Source organism: Ascidia mentula, chromosome 2, assembly GCF_947561715.1.
Source record: "Ascidia mentula chromosome 2, kaAscMent1.1, whole genome shotgun sequence".
Lineage (NCBI taxonomy): Eukaryota > Metazoa > Chordata > Ascidiacea > Phlebobranchia > Ascidiidae > Ascidia > Ascidia mentula.
The window spans coordinates 15,875,270-15,903,009 of NC_138567.1; the positions used below are offsets into that span (position 1 = coordinate 15,875,270).

Consider the following 27,740-nt stretch of genomic DNA (forward strand, 5'->3'; position numbering starts at 1 on the left):
CCCCGTGTCACAATAATCATTAGATAAGCAAAGGGGAGCCCATAGTATGAATTGGATCACTATATGTATTTCTATATAAATCCAACACAGCGTTTATGCAGGCGGCTGAGTTAGTTGATGTTTTAATTTAAATCGTTGTGTGGTTCCAAACTAGTCTAGAGCCCATCAACTAAAAAATTAAGCCAACGAACATCAATATAATTTCATGTTTACGAAAATTATACCACTTGTTTTTTTTCTCAAGGGTTCCAACTTCATCAGATATTATTTAATTGCACCGGGATGCGAACCCAGGCTATCTTGGTCGCAAATCCCCTCATGTCAAATATCGCATAATGTTCAAAAATATAAGGGTGCATACAAGCCTCAATATCCACGCACGATATATGAAAATTTGTAATGGTTATGGTATGTTTTGTCAAAGAAAGTATTGACTTGTTTTGTTGTCCCATTCGTTCTCCTTCGCTATATTGCATCGACCACATAGGTCGGGCCCTAGGAATGTCAAGTAAATAAAGCAGGATGCAAACTCATGTAATGCGTATGCCATGTTTAATAACCCAGTTAGTTAACAACACATGCCTGAATTTCTAATTGAAAACATTCTATTGAGAGCAAATAAACGGTGAAACAACGCCCGTGAGCTAATAGCTGCGCGACACGCTTGGCTAGAGCGCTTAAATGTCAATTCTAATAACGAAACATTGGTGCTGAGCAAGCAGGTGCACGATCCAGCGTCCACAACCCAGAATAACTAATATAGTACCAGAAAGCACTTGATTGTGTTTCACTTGTAATCTAGTTTACCAACTTGACGAATATAGTTATTAAACAAGTTTAAATTCAGTCAACCTTGCACTTCCGATTAATGCGATATGTACAAACAACGTTGATTAATGCGATAAGTATAAAATAAATTCGATCAAATCAAATTTCAAAGCTTTTCACACCCATGAATCAAGCTGAAACCTTCACCTGTTCATACAACGTTGTTTGAAATTAATATCGCCAACTATGTTTCCCTTTGCATACGCTCATTGCAATAGCGCGTGAACGTGTACGACATATTTGTACATTTAACGAAAACAATTTCCTATAATACATATTTAATCTTTTTCTAGTAACGTTTATTAAATATTTGATTCATATTAAACCTAAAACAGGTTAAGAAGTGAAGTATATTATGCTTGTTTTGATCCTAACACGTATTCCTATCGTTTAGGCAGAAATATTAGCTGGGCAACTTGACATTTTATTCACTTATCATTCACAATTCACCCTACACAGGAATTGTGACACAGACACAAATCATTTTTACTGATATGCGCAAAAGGCTACAACGTAATTTAGATACAAATGAAAATGTTAAAATAGCATGGATACCGATAAAACCTCAGTGGTTATCGAGTCAGGCACTCGTTTAAATAATCTGGCACAATTTTTAATTGTTACAGCGTGGTAGAAGAAACGTATTTCTATGTTTGTGTTGTTTATTATTTCGATGGCTTCATTGATGTTGGTCTTACATTGAACAATTTGTGAAAGGCAAAATGGATGCACCATCTTGCGTTAAGCACTAGGGCTTCCCAACTTAAGGTTTGCACGACGAATATTTTGGGTCGTAAACAGTTCACTAATTTCACACAAACATACACCTGAAACGTAAGTTGGGTCGCAATAAGATTTTCTATCGTTACATTTAATTTACTGTTCTGAGTTCCTCAACATTAAATGACAGTCACACAAAAAGGTTGGAAAAAATTTTATTCAAGAAGTTTGTGAAGCTTCAAACTAGATCAGAGTTAAACTTATAGCGACAGTGTAGATTAGCGATGCATGGTTTCCTTTGTAATCTCATATACATGGTCGTTTTAAAGTTTTCAAATACTTTTATGCAGTCAACCATAGTAAGGTTTAAAACAAGCAAGGTTTAAATTTTTTTATAATAGTTAAGTTAGGCCAGTTAAAAAATCCGAGGTACGCAATAACTAGGATTGGACTGCAGCATTCGATGCAGACGATAGTTGTACCTGGGCGCCGCAGAAGTTTACTTGTTTCTTAAGACCGCCACAAGCAAAAAATCTGACAAGCAGTACACTGATTTATGTGCGGGTATTCTGCACACTGGTAGCGTTGTTAACTCAATAACCGCCCGACCAACCTTTTGTGGTTTCCATTTCTGCCGCTCAATGTTCCCATCTAGCGTAAAAATTTTTTTGAAACAATTAGCTTTCATATACGAAACAATTTAGCCCGATTCTACATCAATAATCGTATTTAAATAAAGTGGGTTACGCCTTACGATGTATGTTTAAGACGTGTACGATATGTAAACTAAATGCTTTTTCTTATGGACAAAGATAGGTCATTGTGCGACGGCGCGGAAAAGCGTTGGATAACGTTTTAATTTTTTGAAGTTACTTTGGGACCAGCTTTTAGTTTTTCTGGCAGTAATCTACTGATAACAACCAGGCAATCAATTCTCTTAAATCCGAACTAAGCGAATATATTTGCTGAAAAGAGATGAGACATAAGAATGGCTTCATGCGTGCAGTTTACGAACGACGACATTCGCAGATTTAATAATGTGGAATGTTGCAGATATGATTTAGCAACTCTGAGAGTCAGTGAGACGCAAAATTCCAATGTCAATATGTCACGTCATGGAGTTGCTTTCGCAAACTGTTTGCTCTTGATTTTAAAAAACCTACCTGTAACAATTTCCGTGCCAGTTCCTGTTGCGCGGCTCTATCGCCGAGGCATGCCGCTAAAACATGATCAACCTGACATGACTTTCTGTAAGAGTAATGTAGTGACCTGCGTGTGTAACAAAGCGTAATATGCTTTTTTCTAAATTGTCTCGTATGCCCTTTGTTGAAACGTGGATACAAACGATTAAATTGAACGTTAATTTATACACAAACTTTGAAACAATGTAATCTAGCTAAAATACAACAACGGAAATATTTCCTAAAACATTCCACATTGTATTTTACTTGGCCACGATTCAGAGAAGGCAACTTACGAAATCCCTCAGCCCACACCTATTTATTATGACACTTTAACTTCATATAACTCTTTTCTTTATAGTTTATAGTTTTAGGTGCCTGGAAATATAACGTTAAGCGTATTCTTTTGGCCTAAAGATTTTTTTAAAAACTACTATAAAACCATACTTTAGAAAAGAATCTGCAGAACGCTCAATTTCTCTTATGGCATGCGAAAGTTTGAAACGTGATTTGCAGTTTGCATTATGTATTAGAACTGTTGCATCATAAGAATGACGAACGTGTGTCAACAATTTATTTTCGAGTCGCTTGATGTCGCTAGAGGTCAATAGGTGAATCCGCCGAAGCCACAGAGGTTGGAGGTAATTAGCAACATCGGCCAACGCATCCCAACAAATTACCAAGCTGAAAACCTCTTTGGAATTCGTGCCAAAGATATAGTTTCATGTAAGTCAAAGACGAATGTTATGGTTACAGGTAAAACACTAATAGCGACCCAGACACGCCCATCACCACTCCCCTTCGTTACCACGTTAACATCAATCCAGTGCCAGAGGAGAGCGTTGCGTAATCGGTTATTTTGCACGGATGGTCGTTGGGAAAGCGACCTTGCTATTGTAAGGCCATTCAAGGCCATTCGTTCAAACATCATTCCTATGTAAAGCATTAGGACTGTTTATCACCATTAAAAGCTTCTTTTATTGGGATTCCAGACGTCAGATTTTTTTAGTGGAAATAAGAAGCAGATCAGCTTAAAAAAAAGCAGATCAGCGTAAAATTCACAAATGCAAGCATATCTACTTTTTAGACAAGAACTTTTTCTGGTAGTTACAATAAATGTCAACAGTTAAGTATTTTGTAAAAAAATATGCGTTAGTCTTAAAGGTGTCAACAAAAACGGCGAAAATTGACTTCATCATAAAGTTATTTTAATTGTTGCTTACCTGATTTCTTTTTTGTTTTTTTGCGTCAAGGAGATTTTGGGGTCGTCTAAAATGCGTGCAGAACGTAAATGTTATTTGCAATACTTAAAGAAAAAATGTTTACTTACCACCAGTTGATACCAATACGCTGCAAACGAAACAGCAATTGGAACTTACATAAAGGGATTTAAAATAAAAAAAAACTACAAGTTTCTAGTTTCGGATTGCAACACGACATATGGAAGCAAATAGAAACATGTACTTACGCTATAATGTCAAAGTGGTGATGAACAGATTTGTCGCCCATAGTCTACAGTACAGTTTTATTCGAAACCACCTGAGAAGCACTGCAACAACTCCACAATAAAACACAACAGTGATTCGTTTGATCACCTAGCAAATACATTTAGCTGACTGAAACGTTCTTATATATAAGATCACCCTCATGCCACCAGAAAAAGACGATTAAAAAGTCACGTGACTTGCCGTGTAAAAACAAGCGAGCCAACGTTCGCGAGTGCAGAAGTGCTAGTGCTATGAATAATGCCAACACTTAAGTGCAACGAAAAGTTTGGATAAGTATACAACAGTATAAGTAGAACAGTCGAATTTCCACGCTGACTAATACTTAAAGTAGATTTAGCGATGAATTCTGGTGCTGAAGACGTTGAAAGAGCACAAACTGAGATTCCTACACAGCAGGAAACACAAACGAATGTTGAACCACTTCAAGCACAAAACATGTGTAGGTGCAAATGTTTTGTTGAAATGTGCAAAGCAGAAAAACAAGAGATTAAAATCTGCATTGATTTTATTTTTAGTCAAAAAAAAACTTAAAGAGAAAAAATCTTAGTTTTAAGACGGATTTACGGGAAAACGTTTGTCTCCAAAGACATTCAAATGAATTTTTTCTAAAGCCTGTCAAGCCAATAGTTCCATCTCCTTTTGATCCCAATATTAATATTTATACCGCATAGATATTTAACCAAATTATTATCACTTTATATCGACCACGAAAATTTATTTTCGCCATGCTAGTTAATCGCTTCTGAGTTGTCGCAATTTTAACTAATCTCGTTCTGTCTCAATACCCATCACACAGGTGAACATCTGATAGATGAAAAAGTAATGCCCAAACTTTTTCGTTGGGCTTACTCACAGTACTTGTGGCACAACTTTGTAACAAAGAACAATTGCATCCGAGATGTTTTCCAAGTATATATTTATCTTTGCAAGCAATAATAACGGTTATACAATATAACGGCATGGCATAGCATATGTTAAATCGTAGGACATCGAAAAATATGCAATATGTGCTTTATTGTTTTCTGTCGTAATAATTTTAACAAATTACATGGATAGGTATTGAAATATGTTGTTTTCAGCTTGATAAGCATAAACAAGCAGTTTTAGTAACATAATTTATCAATTGAACATGTTTAAAAAAACACCATATTCGTCCTGAATATTTGCAGTTGGGCAAAGGTTATCACCAGAATACAGTCACTTACAGTCAGCAAAAAAAATAGGGCACAAGTCGAACACATTGACGAAACTTTCCAAACAACGGAGCCGGTCCTATCTGTGGGGCAAAGTCAACTTCCAATTTAACACAATTTGATGTCAGAACTAAAAATTAGAAATCTTGACCCTTGTTTCATTACCCTACAGACACTAGTGTTTTATCCGGTATAATAGAGTGATGTTAATATATTTGGTGCGAGTAAATTTCGACAACATGTTGGAGGATCGCATTCTTTATTCTATGAAAGCAGGGCAACAGCAGGTAAGACAAGATAATTTTTGGCGTTATCTGCAACGTATGAGTGGCAGCTAAATTGTGGTTTAGGTTACCAGTATGATTTAGATTGACAACAGTAAATGTCATAGCCGGTTCTTTGCAGTCAGTAGCAGGGATGAAATTTAGATGTAGATTGATTGTCATTCTTAAATGTAAATCCAAACCTACCAACGGCGGTAAAAGTGAGGTCAAACTCCTCCCTCTAATCGTCTGTAAACTAATGGACAACAAACGAACGATCAGTTGGTTTGAGTTGGTAAGGAATGTGGTAGAGATTGGGCAAATTTCCGTAAGTATTCGATCCCCGGTTTCGAAATACTCCAAATATAAGTATTCCTGTTGGGTATGTAGCGAAAAAAATCAAGGAATAAATAATGTGGTACCACAGATTTAAAGAAATAAAACGGCACATTTATTTTTATTTAAACGCTATTTCTATTATTTTAATTTTCGAATACTAATTTAACTACTGTGGAGAAGGTTAAATTGTTTACCAACAATCTTCCGAAATCGGATGTAAATAATTTGATTTTGCACAGAATTCGGGTAACGATTTGCTCCAATGAAACAGTTACTGACATCGACAACTTGCCTTCAAAAAATCGCCATAAATTTCCATCGTAGATTTCGGGCATTCAATCAGAATTCTTTGGTCATAGGGAGCAATGATAGACCACACGCAAGATATTGAAGAAACGTGATGGCCACGTGGATGGGACAAAGTTAAGAACCGCAAACTTCCTTGACTAGCGATGAATTTCCTTTCGCCGCATTGGTCTAAATTATTGGTTTAAATGATTTTGTTTTTCGGTTTCTGGCAATGTTAATATGTTTTGTGTATTATAATTCGCCACCGCAACATGTATCCGAAAATGGTATAAGGATTTGGAGAATCTTGTCTTATTACAACCGCACACTTCCAAAATTTCCTACTCAATTCCCAATTTATCAGTGAACGACAAATACCAATGTTGCAGTTTCAAAATCGAAAATTTTAAAGAAATATTAAAGCGATTTTTATTTACTGCTTGTATTTCTAATGGATTTTTGCTGACATTAACTTGTTTCTCTAGATTATTAAAGTTCCACTTTTTCTTGAAACAAGCTCGATGACCAATTATTGTTCAAGGATATTACCAGCTGCAGCGTAGATCAATTTGAATCCTTTCCCTTTATATGATAAACCACTGATAAAATGAACAGACAGCTGATGTTGAATACTTGTGTACAAGGCTGCTTGATCATATACTCTATTGGTCGGATAGGAAATCTGTAACCATGATATCCAGAATGTTATGTAATTGACGCAAGTATCAAGTTTGACTTACTTCTAAGAGGTCATCAAGAGAATCGATATCACAAGTATGTACCATGATCACTACCATCATTCCAACAGGAGCAGTCATTTTCCAGGTGCAATCACAATTAAGGGGGGGTTTTGGGAAAATTTGGTGAAGTAAGACTTTGGTCATCATCGTGCAAAGCGTCAAGATCCCTTTCACCGCAAACCCCTTGAAAATATAGGTGGTTTACATACTGTGATTGTTACGCGCTAGATGTGTCAAAATACTTGACTTTTTTGGGACAGATTAGCACGTTTCAAAAGTGTCTGGTTTAGCCCAAAATTCAGTTTTATTCTTAAAAGAAACGCATTAACTCGTTCATGAGGTTTTAAATAAGTGAAGTCCAAAAAGAAAGCCTGCTAATATTTGCAATGTATTTCAAAAAACACAAACCGTATTCTTGGCTTCTCTTGCTTCCATGTTTTTGTATGTCCAAAAACTTGTCTTTGTCAACTGAATGAACACAATTAGTAATTCACGGCAAACGAAAACTGGTCTTACAATCATTACATTCCCTTTACATTAATTACACACCAAAATTTACAGCAAAATTTACGAAATATCGAATGATTTGAGTCAAGTATTTCGTTTATCATACCTGTAGACAAGGTTAAAACGAATCCATCATTTGATATTTCTTCGTCACTGTGGTAAATAATACTTAATCGGTTTGTAGATGTCCATATAATTTCCAACTCGACAATTCCATCGAACAAACCTACATCTCTTCCCGTAGAACTTTCTACAATCTGCGTATTTCCTTCAGCTGTTTATTCGTGCTTCACAAAGCCAATAATTAAGTAATGGATATATCCATCCAACACACTAACACAGCATTTAGTCCAATTCAAGTGCGTACAATTCATGTGGCCGTTGGTTATGTACTACTTGCCTTCAAGAAGCCTTTTCCTTTCATAACTGAAAATTCATCAATCGAAATAGCAATCCACGCTTCTTTGGGAGCAGTGATGTTGTACACACACGTGATATTAGGATGCTTTCCAGGATAATTGGGTGAAGTAAAAGTGACATTGTTGAATTCCACCCAGTAGGTTGTACGACCGCAGCTTTCTGTATAACAAACTGAATGACAATCAACATTTTGTAAGGTGCAAAGTCGTTTTTCCAACGTTGCGAGTATTTAACCACCTGGAACAATTAGTGTCATTTATTTGTCATTTAATTAGTGTTATACTTTTCGTCAAAAGGAAATATGCTCGCGGACTAATTTTTTTTCAAGGAAAGACGAAACCTTACCATCGTTTTTCCTAATACCGAACTTTTCTTTGTCCGTTTTCTTTTCCATCTAGAATTGAAAAATAATTTCAAACAGTCCCAACGCAAAACTTTGTGACCTATCTAGAAAACATTGAATTGGTCATACTTATCCTAAATTGCAACGGGAAAACGCTATGCACTGTCGCTTTATCGTTTTTGTAAGTGATAATTAAAATGTCGGTGTGAACACATACAAATATATAAACTGGATCCACAAGTACCAAGGTTATCCCTGAGTCTTTTAACAGAGAATATTGAAGTTAACGGGATTAGGGATTGTAAATTGTAAAACTGGTAAATATAACAATTAGTTTGTTTTAGCTTTTGCCTGGCCACAGTGTTTTCATGTTGGTAGGTTTTCTAGCCGGTTATACCTAGTTTAGTTTAGTGCCCAATGGTTAATGGTGGCTATAGTCACCACAAAGTGGAAGTCTTGTCGTCTTTTTAGCTGACAATATCGTTACAAGTCACACAATAGTGGCACTGGTGGGTCCTATTAGGTTGAAACAATGGAGCTCACTATAAATAGCAATTAGTTACTTTCCATACGGGCGCAAACAAAAACAAGTACTACCAATGGCGGTGTACGTGATATTAATTACATCTTCGTCTGCTCTGTAGTAGTGTGCCAAACGTATGACTACTTCGTTTGAAGTACTAATGTATGGATTTGAGACTTGGTATTCCTTCCTCAGCACAAGTCCATCCTTGCGAAAATACTGCAAATGTAAATATATATTTTGGTGTAAAAATCGCAGAAATAGTGAAAAAACAAACCTTAAATAATAATTAGGCTACTTATCGAAGTAGTTTGCTCGCCCACAGACAAACTTAAGCTTTAATGAAAAAAATGCTCATTTCGCATCAACATCAACATAATCTGCCTAATGTTATCAACAACTTGCCTCCAAGTTTTCGAAACCGTTTTTAAACGTGGAACCAACGCATTCGATCAGAATCATTTGGCCACTTAGAGCCTGAATCGACCACACACATATTTTGTACCCGCCTCCAATGCGAGGCTCGGCCAAAAACCACAGGACACCAAGAAGAGCGATTCGAGAATCTTCTCCGCACTTATCTAAATTACAGCAGTGAGAAAGTATAAACTTTGAATTTTTTTTACGTTATTGCATTGTTACATGTTGTTTGCACTGAATTACACTATCTCCGGTGTATAAATTTGAAAATTAGATAAATATATAGCACCTTGGTTTATTACGACGGATATTTTTACATTTATTGGCCAATGATCAACAAACATTTTTTGAAGGTATAACTTGCACAGTCAGCCACACTTTTCAAAAAAAAAAGAACAATTAAAAATCGGTAATTATAACCCGGATGCCTAAATGTACATGTTACCAGCTGCAGAGTAAAGTAGTCGAAATCCTTTTCGTTCATCTGAATCATCGCTTGAAAAGCGAACAATCAGCTGATTTCCGCTACTCCTATAAAATGCGTCACCGTGATAAGACACTCCGGAGTCCACAAACTGTAACATGAAATATAATAATTGAGGTAAGCAAAAAAATGGGTTCGATTCCCACAAAACGCACTATCATTTTAACTTACCTCCAATTTGTCGTTTTTTTTTTGTCGATTTCAAGAACTGATGTCATGATTATAATTTGCCTGTTGTCAGGGTCAGTAATATGCCAGGTACAGTTACAATTAGGAAAGTAAGAAAAGGGAAAGTTTGGCGATGTGAGCTCGCGGTAACTTCCATAAGCATATAAATCCAGTTTGCCGCAAACATCTTCAAAATAAACGAAGTTTGAATACTTTAATAACTCCAATATCAAAATCAACGCAAACATCATTTAATTTTTTTTTCTGTATCAGCAAATAACGTATTTATCTGAAAATCTGCTTAATTTGTGGACACTTTTTTTGTGTTAGCAAAATAAATGGACAATCTTCTCCATTTACTTTTAAATGTGAACAAGGCTTAACCAAAAGCACAAACACAAACGTCAAATTTACCAATTCAAGGAAATGCATACCTTTACTGTGGTTTTTCCCACTAGCAAGTCTGTCTTTGTCTGTGACCGCTTTGCCTGAGAAATTAAAATACTATACCAATATCAACCAACTATACACACAGCGAAATTTCATGAACGTCCAAGGTAGTCATGAAATCGCATTTCGTTATTCAAGTTACTTTTCATGCGTTCCCTACCCAGTAGTACAAGTGCACCCAAACAACAAGCACACATTCGTCTTACACATGTTAAACAGTTTTTCCTGAAGGAGGGCAAATTCAGTTTGAGAAGTTCAAATACAAATATTTTCCAGATGTTTGAAGATTAACATAAATAACCCAAACAAACTGTCGTTATCGGGTTAAAAAGTTTGCATGCGACGACAGACAAAAGAGTTTCCGCAACAAAGTCGAAAGCAGCGTGAGGTTAGAGCAGCGTATGTTTTCTCTATAGTGTTGCAAGTTTTCCACAAAACAAATTGCTAAGCAAAAAAGTAGAAAGTAGTTTTCACAAAACGACAAAAACGAAAAAAAAATTGCTTTTAAGAAAATACGAAAATGTCAAAATCAGCAACATCTTATTTCAATTATTTCAACTTAAGTTTCCGTATTGCTTCCTTCTCACATATTGTTACAAAACTCGTTATAAAAAGTTATAAATTTTTTTGTTTTTCATACGTGTTTGTAGGTTCAATTGGAATCCACCACGTAGTATTGTTTCGTCGCTGTGGTATGTAATAATTAATTGATTAGTGGTTGTCCTTATTCCTTCCCATTCGAGACTTGTATTAAATGTCACGATATCTCTTCCTGTAGAATTGTCTCGAATCTGAAAATTTGTGAAAAGGCTTCGTAAACTCCAACACGCAAAAATGTGTTTGGATTTAAAGTACAAAAAACCTTTCTGTGCTCCGTCGAGCTACAGACATTGATAATGTTTCACTACATGAACTACTTGCCTTCAAGTAGCCGATTCCAGGTTCCGCTGTTAGTTTTTCGATGACAACAGTAATCCATTCTCCTTCGGGAGCAGCAAGGTTATATACACACGTGATATCGGGCGGAAGCACTCCAGGATGGAATGGTAACGTCAGAATATATCGGGATCCCGTGATCTGACGGTCAGATTCCCCGCAAATATCTGCTCAATAAAAACTTACTTGAAAACAAAATTGTTGACATACTTTGGAAGTTATATGCTTTATTGTATTAGCAAATGATGCATTTATCTGAAAATAATTTATTTTCTTCCATTTCCTGGTTTCTACAGCTTCAAATAGTGACAATGTTTTGTTAAAAAGAAAAATAGATGACACATGTTCTGACTTCACGTTGGATGTGAACAAACTTTACAAAAACCCAAACACAAGAGTCAAATTTTCCAATACAAAGAAATGCAAACCCTTTGCCGTGTTTTTTCCCATTACTAAGCATGTCTTTGTCCGTGACCGCTTGCTCTGATTAATTAAAATATAAAATGTCACAACAACCATACACACAATTATATTTTTAACAAGCGAATGAAAAACAATTTTCATGAACGTCTATGGTAGTTGAACTACCTATGCATCGTAGTTTCGTTTGTCACCCAACAACAACCACAAAACCAATCATTTCATCTGATACATGATTAAATAGTTTTTCCAGGGAAAAGGCAAATTCTGATTGTACAATTTGTTCATCGCAAATTCAGTTTGAGAAGTTCAAATATAATTTATGTGCAAAAAAAGCCATAATATTATTGGTAACCTGCAGACAGGGTGTGTACACGCACTAGCTCAGTGTCCACGCAACAGCTGCACTGATGAGACCCCACAGGTCGAAACAGTGCGTGTACACACCCTGTCTGCAGCTTACCGATATTATTATGGCTTTTTTTGCACATATATTGCATTGGTGTTTTGCCTTTAGCGCTATCGGTTACCAAACAGATCCGTTTGGTCATAGTGCGCTCCACAGTGGTTCGTCTCTGTTGTTTGGTACTCAGTATAGGGTACCCAACAGATCGACGTTGACCGGACAGGTACCACAAAGTGGAATCTAGTGTGCCTGCTAGTGTAAAAACTAGCACAGTGCCACTGCAACAGCTGCACTGATGAAACCTCACAGGTCGAAACAGTGCGTGTACACACCCTGTCTGCAGCTTATCAAATATAATTATTTTGCTGATGTTTGAAGACTAGCATAAATAACACAAACAATCATTAGGTTAACAGCCCAGGCATTTCAGCCTAGCTCGATCAGCCAATTTTTTTCCTGAAAAGTCGGATAGAGATTTGAAAAATGAAGCTCCCGGTGAGGTTTGAACTCACGAACCTGGGCTAACCACGCCCAACGCTCACCAACTGTGGTTTCACGGGGTATATTGTGGCCAAGTTACACTGGTGCTCAAGCGCACAACTTGGCAGGCAACCTTTACATGTACGTAGGGGATCTCTACCACCATAATCAGACAACGCAATAATAATTATGGTTTGTGTTAACGCATGTCATTGCATGAAATATTCCTGCGTTAACACCAACAATCTTTTTCAAATAAATGCACAACTGTCGTTATCGGGTTAGAATGTTTGCATGCGACGACAGACAAAAGAGTTTCCGCAACACAGTCGAAAGCAGCGGGAGGTTAGAGAAGCGTATGTTTCCCTTAATGTTGCAAGTTTTTCATAAAACAAATTGCCAAGCAAAAAACTAAAAAGAAGGGTTTATAACGACAAAAACGGCAAAGAACTTTTGTTTTCAAGAAAATCTTAAAACGGCATTATCGGCAACATTATATTTCAATTAATTTAACTGTTTTCGTCATCGTATACTTTTTCTCATATTGTTACAAAACTCCAAAAAAAAAGTTATCTGTATAAAATATTTTATTTTTTTCATACCTATTTTCAGGATTAGTTTGAATCCACCGCGTGGCAATGCTTCTCCGCTGTGGTATGTAATACTTAATTGATTTGAGGTTGTCCCTATCGCTTTCAGTTGGACACTTGTATTAAATGTATCGATGTCTCTTCCTGTAGAGATGTCTCGAATCTGCAGATTTTTGGAAAAGGTTTCGTAAGCTTCAGAAATCAATACAATGTACAAAGTATCAAAAACACGCAAAATTATGTTTGTTCTCTAAATCTTGAAATTAAATATATACAACTCATTTCTGTACTTAATCGAGCTACAGACATTGATTTTCACTTCATGCACTACTTGCCTTCAAGTAGCCGATTCCGGGTTCCACTATAAGTCTTTTAATGATAACAGCAATCCATTCTCCTTCGGGAGCAGTAATGTTGTACTCACATGTGATATTGGGAGGATGCACTCCAGGATAGTTTGGTGACGTCAGAATCATTCGTGATATCATCCAAGTAAAAGGAAGGTAAGTGATTCCGCAAATACCTCCTAAAACGCTTAGTTTCATTAAACGTCCATGGTAGTTGGACTGTTAATGCAACCGTAGTGTTTTCTGGTCACTTTACATACCTGCCTCAATTCGCAGTACTTGTGCACCCAATAACAACCAGGCAATATAAAAATTCAACTTGCACATGATTAACTAGCTTAACTTTTCAAGATCTATTACAAATGTTACAATTGGTTTAAGTGATTCGGATTTAAGAGTGAAAATGTACAACTTGGCTGCCTGCACTCGTATTAGCTCGACATAAATGATATAAACAAAGATATGTTGTGCTCCAAATTGTTTGCCAGTGAAAGCCCAACCAATAGTTGTAGGATACAATGTTTGCATGAAACCCAAAATATAACAGTTTCCGTTTAAGGCAGCAACTATTGTTACCCTGTAAAGTGTTGCGCATTTTCTTCAAAACTCGATGACCGATGACGGAAATGCGGAGGATGTTTGCAGACAACGATAAAAAACGACAACAAGACTGATGCAGTTTTTAACCATAAACAAATCTGTAGGTTTTATGTACTTTTAGTGGAAAAAGTTCAATCAGTTGCTTGCGTTTGGAAAATATTATCTTATTTCAAACTTAGTGATAAATTGATCATTTACAATAGAATAGCAATAAATTAAGTTTAAATTAGGTTTTTCATTATTCACTTATCTGTCAACTACTGTTTATACAATAGTAAAACCTAGCATAAAAGGGGGTCATCTCACGTGAACAGCATGGACCATATCAACTGGTTGTAGAACTGACTAAATATTTTGGTCTCATTTTTCCTGTTCTCTGACATTACCCTTCACGCCTGCAATCCTAATGATCGCGATACGATAGGTGTGATCGGCAAGAAAGTATCTGTGCAGTGGGGCGATCATGCCATTGCATGAAATCTTCCCTTTATTTACCCTACTTGGGAGCAATGGCACCCAATTCCTATTCTGAATCTTTTGTTAAAATTTTGTTTCACTGTCTGCAATATTTCTTGGAGTATTTGTTTCGTAATTACTTTTGTCAATAATTCAACCGCTGTTGTTCATTTTCTTCATCTAATCGCAAACAAGTTGTTGTGTCAAAATTATATCATCACATTCTCATCAATGCTTGACGCTGCCATTGACTAAAAAATAAAACACTCTCCAGAGGACAGTTTGTAGACAACTCGTTTCCTCGTGGCAACTTTAGCGGAACTAAGCGCTTTGCTAATTCAAACAATCAGGCCAAATGTGTCTGATTCTCCGAATAATAACAACACCCTTCAAATAGCTACACACGCCTCAAACGCATTTCGGCAGTAAAACGTTAAGTAACATTTGAAAACGAAATCCCTAACAACAAATACTCTTACACAAACCTACTATCGAACAAAATAAAACCTTGACCTTCAAACAAACATACTCCTTGTCTAATTTACATATAACCCTCCATACGCTGCTAGATGTTTGCAGCAGAGATTCTTTCCAAATACATGTACATTTATTACAGGCTTCAGTCGCTTGGATTTCACTCGGATCAGGCGACGCTTATGCGTTTTGTCGTATAATACAACATAAATAATAAATATATATTTGCGTTATGTTTTCATGTTGTGACGTAGTACTTAAAGCTCAATACAACAGAGATGTTCAAGAAAACGAAAGAAACATGTGTACAGCTCATTGTTCAGAAATTGGTTGTGCAAATGTAAGTCTGTCGCGATTTTTTGCTCACGAATATTTTATGACTAGATATGATATAAAAACACCTTTGTGTAGAAACAAACAATTCTATATTTCCTGCCAGCTATTTCTTGAGTTTTTAATGACGATTGGACCTCGTTTCTACAAGTGCAAAATGGATACTTAGAAAAAGCTTGAATTCAAAATCCCAAAACTCGCCACTTTTTCGTTAGTAGTTGTAACTCCGTGGCGAACTAATCAATATTTTGTTCAGGCTTTTGGTGACAAGAATAAATTTTATCTCTCGTAGGTAACATTGTTTATTTGGCAACAATATGCGTCAAACTTCTCTATGATTGTTGCAAAATTTGGTTCATCGCCAACTTTTAATTTACTTGTACAAAGTTATACCTTCTGGTACAAGAGTACAAAGTCACAAAGAAAAATTCTCCTTGGAATTTTCCTCTCGTACCCAATTACAGTAAAATATTATTCACACTGCTGTTTGAAACTTTTCCAATTTTCAGCCACGTTTCTCGCGTAATACAAGGTTTTTAACAAGATTGAGCTTAAATCCCTAAAACTCCGTACAAACACGATCGCATCCAGATTTTTTTTTTCAACACACAATTAAATATTATCCTTCCATTGAATAAAGTCTAACTTTGACTGAATGTGGAAAATTGAACGAGAACTAACCTTATACCTCGACCGCGGTTCCTGTAAGCGTATTATCTAAATGAATTCGTGTCATATACTTTCGCCGATAAAACTTCGCACAAACCCCAGCGGTTTCTGATTTTTTCAAAAATAAATTCCAATTTCCCGCTTCAAATCGCTAATTGTGCTAACTATCAAGGGCTGCCTGCTGATTACTCTTTCCACAATTATAATTGAAAGTTGGTATTTTGCAAACTAACATTCCACTTTATTATATGGTCACTCTTCAGAATATTGGTGAAGATCAAACTGGGCACTGAAAATCGCAGTTTTGGGCGGAGATGGCACAAAACACGGCACTAAACACAAACGATCTGTTAAATAAGAATGCAACATATGGAGCCCACCCTCGAATGCGGTAAACCGTCGTACGGTAACAGGCTTGTGGTTCGTCGTTAACGCAGCGTCCTGAGGACCTAGGAAAGCGTTGTTTCAAGAAGCGTATACGCTTTATAACATATGTTTTAACACATACAACGCGGGATATATTGGAGATGGATTTACTTGTGCAGGTAAAAGAGAACTGATAGAAAAAAGTAACCCGGAAAAAGTTTCCTAATTCGTTATTCGAATAATATCTTTTATGGCAACACATGTGTGTAAATGTTCCAAAAACTACTAAACTTGCGCATGTAACCACTGACCAACTTTATTGCTTTGCAACGACCTAATCAGCCGTTAATGGTCATAATTGTCCGCCAGGCATATCTGCACTCTTTGTGCAAGTAAGTATGTTATTACCAATATCCAGTTATCAGCGGATACACCAACCTGGGGCAAATTATGTTTAGGGATGCAGATGTGCCGCTGTCAGTGCCATTCTATACTAGGCATTCCTGGTTTTCCTTTTTGACAAGATTTCCATATGATTGTATTATAGAACATTGGTCTAAATTTAAATCAAGTGTGGAGTACCTCGGGTCCGTGTTTTTCTGTAATGTATGAATCAGAAAACGAACCGAACAATGGTTTTTGCAGGCTTCTTGTTGGACAAGCCCTTGTTAAAACAAGAAACATTTGTTACACATATTCGGTTAAAGCTTCCTTATTTCGATATGGTCAATATGTTCTGTCATGGAATTTCATCACCACAGGCATAGAATACAGGTTGCGATTTCGAAATAATAAACTTATTTTCCTTTCAGTGACAAACCTGTGCGAATGCAATTCATGTCACCCAAATATCCAGTGTTCTTCAGTGATCGATTCCTTCACTTGTTATTGCAACGCGGGTTATGTTGGAGTCGGGTTTACTCGTAAAGGTGGAGACAAAAAAAAGGAACTGTGAAATTTTCTGAAACTTTTGTCTCCTAAGACATTCAAATGAGTTTTTTCTAAAGCCTGTTAAGTCAATAATTCCATCTCCTTTTGATCTCAATATTAATATTTATACCACATAGATATCCAAATTATGGTCACTTTATATCGACCACGAAAATTTATTTTCGCCATGCTAGCTAATCGCTTTTGAGTTGTCGCAATTTTAACTAATCTCGTTCTGTCTCAATACCCATCACACAGGTGTACATCAGATAGATGGGAAAGTGATACCCAAAATTTTTTTTGGCTTCTCATATTACTTGTGACACAACTTTGTAACAAAGAACAATTGCATCCGAGATGTTTTCCAAGTATATATTTATATTTGCAAGCATTAATAACTGTTATACAATATAACGGCATGGCATAGCATATGTTAAATCGTAGGACTTCGAAAAATATGCAATATTTGCTTGATTGTTTTCTGTCGTAATAATTTTAACAAAGTACATGGATAGTTATTGAAATACGTTGTTTTCAGCTTGATAAGCATAAACAAGCAGTTTTAGTAACATAATTTATCAATTGAACATGTTTAAAAAAACACCATATTCGTTCTGAATATTTGCAGTTGGGCAAAGGTTATCACCAGAATACAGTCACTTACAGTCAGCAAAAAAAATAGGGCACAAGTCGAACACATTGACGAAACTTTCCTTTTTATTAGGTAGCCTGTGTTTCATTGTCTACTTGTTCGAAAGTTGTTTTTGAAAATGGAGAGAATAAAAAATTTATATCAAAATTCTTTGGTGACTGGTCATCTTTTCCAGCTGAAGATAAAGAAAACATAAATATTATAAAAATACTTTTAGATTTTGTATTTAAGTTGCTTTTAGGGAACCAAACAACGGAGCCGGTCCTATCTGTGGGGCAAAGTCAACTTCCAATTTAACACAATTTGATGTCAGAACTAAAAATTAGAAATCTTGACCCTTGTTTCATTACCCTACAGACACTAGTGTTTTATCCGGTATAATAGAGTGATGTTAATATATTTGGTGCGAGTAAATTTCGACTACATGTTGGAGGATCGCATTCTTTTCTTCTATGAAAGCAGGGCAACAGCAGGTAAGACAAGATAACTTTTGGCGTTATCTGCAACGAATGAGTGGCAGCTAAATTGTGGTTTAGGTTACCAGCATGATTTAGATTGACAACAGTAAATGTCATAGCCGGTTCTTTGCAGTCAGCAGTAGGGATGAAATTTGGATGTAGATTGATTGTCATTCTTAAATGTTAATCCAAACCTACCAACGGCGGTGAAAGTAAGATCAAATCTCTTTCCTCTAATCGTCTGTAAACTGATGGGCAACAAACGAACGATCAGTTGGTTTGAGTTGGTAAGGAATGCGGTAGAGATTGGGCAAATTTCCTTAAGTATTCGATCCTCGGTTTCAAAATACTGCAAATATAAGTATTCTATTTAGGTGTGAAGCGAAAAAGTCAAGGAATAAATAATGTGGTACCACAGATTTAAACCAACAATTTTCCGAGATCAGATGTAAATAATATGATTTTGCATAGAAGTCGGGTAACGATTTGACTCAGAGTAACAGTTACTGACATTGACAACTTGCCTTCAAAAAATCGCCATAAATTTCCACCGTAGATTTCGGGCATTCAATCAGAACCCTTTGGCCAATGGGAGCATTGATAGACCACACGCAAGATATTGAAGAATCGTGATGGCCACGTGGATGGGACAAAGCTAAGAACCCCAGGATCCCAGGTCTAGCAGAAAAAGTCCTTTTGCCGCATTGGTCTAAAATATTAGTCGTTTGAATGAGTTTGTTTTTCGGTTTCTGCTAATGTTAATATGTTTTTTGTATTCGTCGCCGCAACACGTTTCCGAAAATAGAATAAAAGAGAATCTTGTCTTATTACAAACACACACATCCAACATTTCCTATTCAATTACTAATTTATCAGTGAACGACAAATACTAATGTTGCATTTTAAAAATCGAATATTAAAAAATTCATCAAAGCGATTGTAACCACCAATGTCGTATTTACCGCGGTATTTCTAATGGATTGACATTAACTTATTTGTAAAGGTTATTAAAGTTCTACTTTTTCTTGAAATAAGCTTGAGGAACAATTATCGTTCAAGGATATTACCAGCTGCAGCATAGATCAATTTGAATCCTTTTGCTTCTTCTGTCGAATAGCTGATAAAATGAACAGAGAGTAGTCGGTGAGTACTTCTGTATAGGGCTGCTTCATCATATACTCTATTGGTCGGATCGGAAATCTGTAACCATGATATCCAGAATGATATACAATTGACGCAAGTATCAAGTTTGACTTACTTCTAAGAGGTCATCTAGATTGTCGATATCCCAAGTGTGCACCATGATCACTACCATCATTCCAACAGGAGCTGTAATTTTCCAGGTGCAGTCACAATCGGGAGGGTAGGTTTTGGGAAAATTTGGTGAAGTAAGAATTTGGTCATCATCGTGCAAAGCGTCAAGATCCCTTTCACCGCAAACCCCTTGATAATATAGGTGGTTTACATACTGTGATTGTTACGCGCTAGATGTGTCAAAATACTTGACTTTTTTGGGACAGATTAGCACGTTTCAAAGGTGTCTGGTTTAGCCCAAAATTCAGTTTTATTCTTAAAAGAAACGCATTAACTGGTTCGTGAGGTTTTGGATAAGTGAAGTCCAAAAAGACAGTCTGCAAATATTTGCGATGTATTTAAAAAAACACAAACCGTATCCTTGGCTTCTCTTGCTTCCATGTTTTTGTATGTCCAAAAACTTGTCTTTGTCAACTGAATGAACACAATTAGTAATTCACGGCAAACCAAAACTGGTCTTACAATCATTACATTCCCTTTACATTAATTACACACCAAAAGTTACAGCAAAATTTACGAAATATCGAATGATTTGAGTCAAGTATTTCGTTTATCATACCTGTAGACAAGGTTAAAACGAATCCATCATTTGATATTTCTTCGGCACTGTGGTAAATGATACTTAATCGGTTTGTAGATGTCCATATAATTTCCAACTCGACAATTCCATCGAACAAACCTACATCTCTTCCCGTAGAACTTTCCACAATCTGCGTATTTCCTTCAGCTGTTTATTCGTGCTTCACAAAGCCAATAATTAAGTAATGGATATATCCATCCAACACACTAACACAGCATTTAGTCCAATTCAAGTGCACGCAATTCATATGGCCGTTGGTTATGTACTACTTGCCTTCAAGAAGCCTTTTCCTTTCATAATTGAGAATTCATCAATCGAAATAGCAATCCACGCCTCTTTGGGAGCAGTGATGTTGTATACACACGTGATATTAGGATGCTTTCCAGGATAATTGGGTGAAGTAAAAGTGACATTGTTGAATTCCACCCAGTAGGTTGTACGACCGCAGCTTTCTGTATAACAAACTCAATGACAATCAACATTTTGTAAGGTGCAAAGTTATTTTTTTCAACGTTGCGAGCATTTAACCACCTTGATCAATTAGTGTCATTTATTTGTCATTTAATTAGTGTTTTACTTTTTGTCAAAAGAAAATATGCTCGCGGACTAATTTTCTTTCAAGGAAAGACGAACCCTTACCATCGTTTTTCCTAATACCGAACTTTTGATTGCCCGTTTTTTTTCCATCTAGAATTGAAAAATAATTTCAAACGGTCTCAACACAAAACACTGTGACCTATCTAGAAAACATTGAATTTGTCACACTTATCCTGAATTGCAACGGGGAAACGCTATTCACGGTCGCTTTATCGTTGTGATAAGTGATACTTAGATGATTTGAAAATGTCGGTGTGAACACACATTGTTACCACAAATAAAAATGTGGCGCAGTGCAATATAAACTGGATTCCAAAGTACCAAGGTTGTCCCTAAGTCTTTTAACAGAGAATATTGAAGTTGAAGGGATTAGGGATTGTAAATTGTAAAACTGGTAAATATAACAATTAGTTCGTTTTAGCTTTTGCCTGGCCACAGTGTTTCCATTTTGGTAGGTTTTTTATCCGATTACACCTTTTAGTTTAGTTTAGTGCCCAATGGATAATGGTGGCTATAGTCACCACAGAGAGGAAGTCTTGTCGTCTTTTTAGCTGACAAGATCGTTACAAGTCACACAATAGTGGCACTGGTGGGTCCTATTAGGTTGATACATTGGAGCTCACTATAAATAGCAATTAGTTCCTTTCCATACGGGCGCAAACAAAAAACAAGTACTACCAATGGCGGTGTACGTGATGTTAAATACGTCTTCGTCTGTGCTGTGATACTCATGTGTCAAATGTATGACCACTTCGTGTGAAGTACTAATGTATGGATTTGAGACTTGGTATTCCTTCCTCAGTACAAGTCCATCCTTTCGAAAATACTGCAAATGTAAATATATATTTTGGTGTAAAAAGCGCAGAAATAGTGAAAAAACAAACCTTAAATACTAATTAGGCCACTTATCGAAGTAGTTTGCTCGCCCACAGACAAACTTAAGCTTTAATGAAAAAATTGCCCATTTAGCATCAACACCAACATAATCTGTCTAATGTTATCAACAACTTGCCTCCAAGTTTTTGAAACCGTTTTTAAACGTGGAACCAACGCATTCGATCAGAATCATTTGGCCACTTAGAGCCTGAATCGACCACACACATATTTTGTACCCGCCTCCAATGCGAGGCACGGCCAAAAACCCCAGGACACCAAGAAGAGCGATTCGAGAATCTTCTCCACACTTATCTAAATTACAGCAGTGAGAAAGTATGAACTTTGCATTTGTGATGAACTTTGCATTTGTTATGAACTTTGCATTTGTTATGAACTTTGCATTGTTACATGTTGTTTGCACTGAATTACACTATCTCCGGTATATAAATTTGAAAATTAGATAAATATATAGCACCTTGGTTTATTACGACGGATATTTTTATATTTATTGGCCAATGATCAACAAATATTTTTTGAAGGTATAACCTGCACAGTCAGCCACACTTTTCAAAAAAAAAAAGAACAATTCAAAACCGGCAATTATAACCCGGATGCCTAAATGTGCATGTTACCAGCTGCAGAGTAAAGTAGTCGAAATCCTTTGCGTTCATCTGAATCATCGCTTGAAAAGCGAACAATTAGCTGATTGCCGCTACTCCTATAAAATGCGTCACCGTGATGAGACACTCCGGAGTCCACAAACTGGAACATGGAATATAATAATTGAGGTAAGCAAAAAAATGTGTTCGATTCCCACAAAACGCACTATCATTTTAACTTACCTCCAATTTGTCGTTTTTTTTGTCGATTTCAAGAACTGATGTCATGATTATAATTTGCCTGTTGTCATGGTCAGTAATATGTTAGGTACAGTTACAATTAGGAAAGTAAGAAAAGGGAAAGTTTGGCGATGTGAGCTCGCGGTAACTTCCATAAGCATATAAATCCAGTTTGCCGCAAACATCTTTAAAATAAACGAAGTTTCAATACTTTAATAACTTTCAATATCAAAATCAACGCAAACATCATTTAATTTTTTTTTTCTGTATCAGCAAATAACGTATTTATCTGAAAATCTGCTTAATTTGTGGACACTTTTTTGTGTTAGCAAAATAAATGGGCAATCTTCTCCATTTACATTTAAATGTGAACAAGGCTTAACCAAAAGCACAAACACAAACGTCAAATTTACCAACTCAAGGAAATGCATACCTTTACTGTGGTTTTTCCCACTAGCAAGTCTGTCTTTGTCCGTGACCGCTTTGCCTGAGGAATTAAAATACTATACCAATATCAACCAACTATACACACAGCGAAATTTCATAAACGTCTAAGGTAGTCATGAAATCGCATTTCGTTATTCAAGTTACTTTTCATGCGTTCCCTACCCAGTAGTACAAGTGCACCCAAACAACAAGCACACATTCGTCTTACACATGTTAAACAGTTTTTCCTGAAGGAGGGCAAATTCAGTTTGAGAAGTTCAAATATAAATATTTTGCAGATGTTTGAAGATTAACATAAATAACCCAAACAAACTGTCGTTATCGGGTTAAAAAGTTTGCATGCGACGACAGACAAAAGAGTTTCCGTAACAAAGACGAAAGCAGCGAGAGGTTAGAGCAGCGTATGTTTTCTCTATAGTGTTGCAAGTTTTCCACAAAACAAATTGCTAAGCAAAAAAGTAGAAAGTAGTTTTTACAAAACGACAAAAACGAAAAAAAAATTTGCTTTTAAGAAAATACGAAAATGTCAAAATCAGCAACATCTTATTTCAATTATTTCAACTTAAGTTTCCGTATTGTTTACTTCTCACATATTGTTACAAAACTCGTTATAAAAAGTTATAAATTTTTTGTTTTTCATACGTGTTTTTAGGTTCAATTGGAATCCACCACGTAGTATTATTTCGTCGCTGTGGTATGTAATAATTAATTGATTAGTGGTTGTCCTTATTCCTTCCCATTCGAGACTTGTATTAAATGTCACGATAACTCTTCCTGTAGAATTGTCTCGAATCTGCAAATTTGTGAAAAGGCTTCGTAAACTCCAACACGCAAAATTGTGTTTGGATTTAAAATACAAAAAACATTTCTGTGTTCAGTCGAGCTACAGACATTGATAATATTTCACTTCATTAACTACTTGCCTTCAAGTAGCCGATTCCAGGTTCCGCTGTTAGTCTTTCAATGACAACAGTAATCCATTCTCCTTCGGGAGCAGCAAGGTTATATACACACGTGATATTGGGAGGAAGCACTCCAGGATGGAATGGTAACGTCAGAATGTATCGGGATCCCGTGATCTGATGGTCAGATTCCCCGCAAATATCTGCTCAATAAAAACTTACTTGAAAACAAAATTGTTGACATACTGTGGAAGTTATATGCTTTATTGTATTAGCAAATGACGCATTTATCTGAAAATAATTTATTTTCTTCCATTTCCTGGTTTCTACAGCTTCAAATAGTGACAATGTTTTATTAAAAAGAAAAATAGATGACACATGTTCTGACTTCACGTTGGATGTGAACAAACTTTACAAAAACCCAAACACAAACGTCAAATTTTCCAATACAAAGAAATGCAAACCCTTTGCCGTGTTTTTCCCCATTACTAAGCTTTGTCTTTGTCCGTGACCGCTTGCTCCGATTAATCAAAATATAAAATGTCACAACAACCATACACACAATTATATTTTTAACAAGCGAATGAAAAACAATTTTCATGAACGTCTATGGTAGTTGAACTACCTAGTTTCGTTTGTCACCCAACAACAACCACAAAACCAATCATTTCATCTGATACATGATTAAATAGTTATTCCAGGGGAAAGGCAAATTCTGATTGTACAATTTGTTCATCGCAAATTCAGTTTGAGAAGTTCAAATATAATTTATGTGCAAAAAAAGCCATAATATTATTGGTAACCTGCAGACAGGGTGTGTACATGCACTAGCTCAGTGTCCACGCAACAGCTGCACTGATGAGACCTCACAGGTCGAAACAGTGCGCGCACACACCCTGTCTGCAGCTTACCGATATTATTATGGCTTTTTTTGCACATATATTGCATTGGTGTTTTGCCTTTAGCGCTATCGGTTACCAAACAGATCCGTTTGGCCATAGTGCGCTCCACAGTGGTTCGTCTCTGTTGTTTGGTACTCAGTATAGGGTACCCAACAGATCGACGTTGACCGGACAGGTACCACAAAGTGGAATCTAGTGTGCCTGCTAGTGTAAAAACTAGCACAGTGCCACTGCAACAGCTGCACTGATGAAACCTCACAGGTCGAAACAGTGCGTGTACACACCCTGTCTGCAGCTTATCAAATATAATTATTTTGCTGATGTTTGAAGACTAGCATAAATAACACAAACAATCATTAGGTTAACAGCCCAGGCATTTCAGCCTATAGCTGGATCAGCCAATTTTTTTCCTGAAAAGTCGGAGAGAGATTTGAAAAATGAAGCTCCCGGTGAGGTTTGAACTCACGAACCTGGGCTAACCACGCCCAACGCTCACCAACTGTGGTTTCACGGGGTATATTGTGGCCAAGTTACACTGGTGCTCAAGCGCACAACTTGGCAGGCAACCTTTACATATACGTAGGGGATCTCTACCACCATAATCAGACAACGCAATAATTATTATGGTTTGTGTTAACGCATGTCATTGCATGAAATATTCCTGCGTTAACACCAATAATCTTTTTCAAATAAATGCACAACTGTCGTTATCGGGTTAGAATGTTTGCATGCGACGACAGACAAAAGAGTTTCCGCAACACAGTCGAAAGCAGCGGGAGGTTAGAGAAGCGTATGTTTCCCTTAATGTTGCAAGTTTTTCATAAAACAAATTGCCAAGTAAAAAACTAAAAAGAAGGGTTTATAACGACATAAACGACAAAGAACTTTTGTTTTCAAGAAAATCTTAAAACGGCATTATCGACAACATTACATTTCAATTAATTTAACTGTTTTCGTAATCGTATACTTTTTCTCATATTGTTACAAAACTCTACAAAAACTTATCTGTATAAAATATTTTATTTTTTTCATACCTATTTTCAGGATTAGTTTGAATCCACCGCGTGGCAATGCTTCTCCGCTGTGGTATGTAATACTTAATTGATTTGAGGTTGTCCCTATCGCTTTCAGTTGGACACTTGTATTAAATGTATCCATGTCTCTTCCTGTAGAGATGTCTCGAATCTGCAGATTTTTGGAAAAGGTTTCTTAAGCTTCAGAAATCAACATGTACAAAGTATCACTAACATGCAAAATTGTGTTTGTTCTCTAAAGCTTGAAATTAAATATAAATAATTCATTTCTGTACTTAATCGAGCTACAGACGTTGATGATATTTCACTACATTAACAACTTGCCTTCAAGTAGCCGATTCCGGGTTCCACTATAAGTCTTTTAATGATAACAGCAATCCATTCTCCTTCGGGAGCAGTAATGTTGTACTCACACGTGATATTGGGAGGATGCACTCCAGGATAGTTTGGTGACGTCAGAATCATTCGTGATATCGTCCAAGTAAAAGGAAAGTAAGTGATTCCGCAAATACCTCCTAAAACGCTTAGTTTCATTGAACGTCCATGGTAGTTGGACTGTTAATGCAACCGTGGTGTTTTCTGGTCACTTTACATACCTGCCTCAATTCGCAGCACTTGTGCACCCAATAATAACCAAGCAATATAGAAATTCAACTTGCACATGATTAACTAGCTTAACTTTCCAAAATCTATTACAAATGTTACAATTGGTTTAAGTGATTCAGATTTAAGAGTGAAAATGTACAACTTGGCTGCCTGCACTCGTATTAGCTCGACATAAATGATATAAACCAAGATATGTTGTGCTCCAAATTATTTGCCAGTGAAAGCCCAACCAATAGTTGTAGGATACAATGTTTGCATGAAACCCAAAATATAACAGTTTCCGTTTAAGGCAGCAACTATTGTTACCCTGTAAAGTGTTGCGCATTTTCTTCAAAACTCGATGACCGATGACGGAAATGCGAAGGATGTTTGCAGACAACGACAAAACCCGACAACAAGACTGATGCAGTTTTTAACCATAAACAAAGCTGTAGGTTTTATGTACCTTTAGTGGAAAAGTTCAATCAATTGCTTGCGTTTGGAAAATATTATCTTATTTCAAACTTAGTGATAAATTGATCATTTACAATAGAATAGCAATAAATTAAGTTTAATTTAGGTTTGTTATCATTCGCTTATCTGTCAACTACTGTTTATACAATAGTAAAACCTAGCAAACAAGGGAGTCATCTCACGTGAACAGCATGGACAAAATCAACTGGTTGTAGAACTGACTAAATATTTTGGTCTCATTTTTCCTGTTCTCTGACATTACCCTTCACGCCTGCAATCCTAATGATCGCGATACGATAGGTGTAATTGGCAAGAAAGTATCTGTGCAGTGGGGCGATCATGCCATTGCATGAAATCTTCCCTTAATTTACCCTACTTGGGAGCAATGGCACCCAATTCCTATTCTCAATCTTTTGTTAAAATTTTGTTTCACTGTCTGCAATATTTCTTGGAGTTTTTGTTTCGTAATTACTTTTGCCAAGTAGACATTAGACGTAATAATTCAACCGCTGTTGTTCATTTTATTCATCTAATCGCAAACAAGTTGTTGCGTCAAAATTATATCATCACGTTCTCACCAATGCTTGACGCTGCCATTGACTAAAAAATAAAACACTCTCCTGAGGACAGTTTGTAGACAACTCGTTTCCCCGTGGCATCTTTAGTGGAACTAATACGCCCTATGTGACATGACCTAC

General features: G+C 36.4%; 1 protein-coding gene across 1 annotated transcript; it reads right to left on the reverse strand.

The window, feature by feature from the left end:
• Positions 1 to 7,157: 7,157 nt before the first annotated feature.
• LOC145890253 (cubilin-like) lies at positions 7,158 to 26,448 on the reverse strand. The gene is made up of 28 exons (XM_082981273.1): positions 26,308 to 26,448; positions 25,984 to 26,134; positions 24,069 to 24,250; positions 23,112 to 23,185; positions 22,702 to 22,759; positions 22,492 to 22,621; positions 21,996 to 22,171; positions 21,662 to 21,809; positions 20,660 to 20,838; positions 20,366 to 20,516; positions 20,161 to 20,220; positions 19,751 to 19,935; positions 19,560 to 19,692; positions 19,017 to 19,201; positions 18,691 to 18,841; positions 13,543 to 13,733; positions 13,220 to 13,370; positions 11,297 to 11,478; positions 11,016 to 11,166; positions 10,360 to 10,413; positions 9,929 to 10,112; positions 9,719 to 9,804; positions 9,259 to 9,434; positions 8,928 to 9,072; positions 7,968 to 8,146; positions 7,674 to 7,824; positions 7,469 to 7,528; positions 7,158 to 7,243 (listed from the first exon to the last, which is right to left on the reverse strand). Exons 1-28 carry the CDS (start codon positions 26,446 to 26,448, stop codon positions 7,158 to 7,160), a joined length of 3,900 nt encoding a protein of 1,299 aa, XP_082837399.1.
• Between the last annotated feature and the right edge of the window lie 1,292 nt (positions 26,449 to 27,740).

Excerpts from the sequence above, each read along its gene's own strand:
- LOC145890253 (XM_082981273.1), bottom strand. The coding sequence starts at position 26,448 with ATGATTCTGACGTCACCAAACTATCCTGGAGTGCATCCTCCCAATATC. Across the intron at positions 20,517-20,659 it reads AAGGAAAAGGCTTCTTGAAG|ATTGTGGAAAGTTCTACGGG; the intron begins GCAAGTAGTACA and ends GGAAATACGCAG. Across the intron at positions 9,435-9,718 it reads ACTACTTTACTCTGCAGCTG|ATAAGTGCGGAGAAGATTCT; the intron begins GTAACATGTACA and ends GCTGTAATTTAG.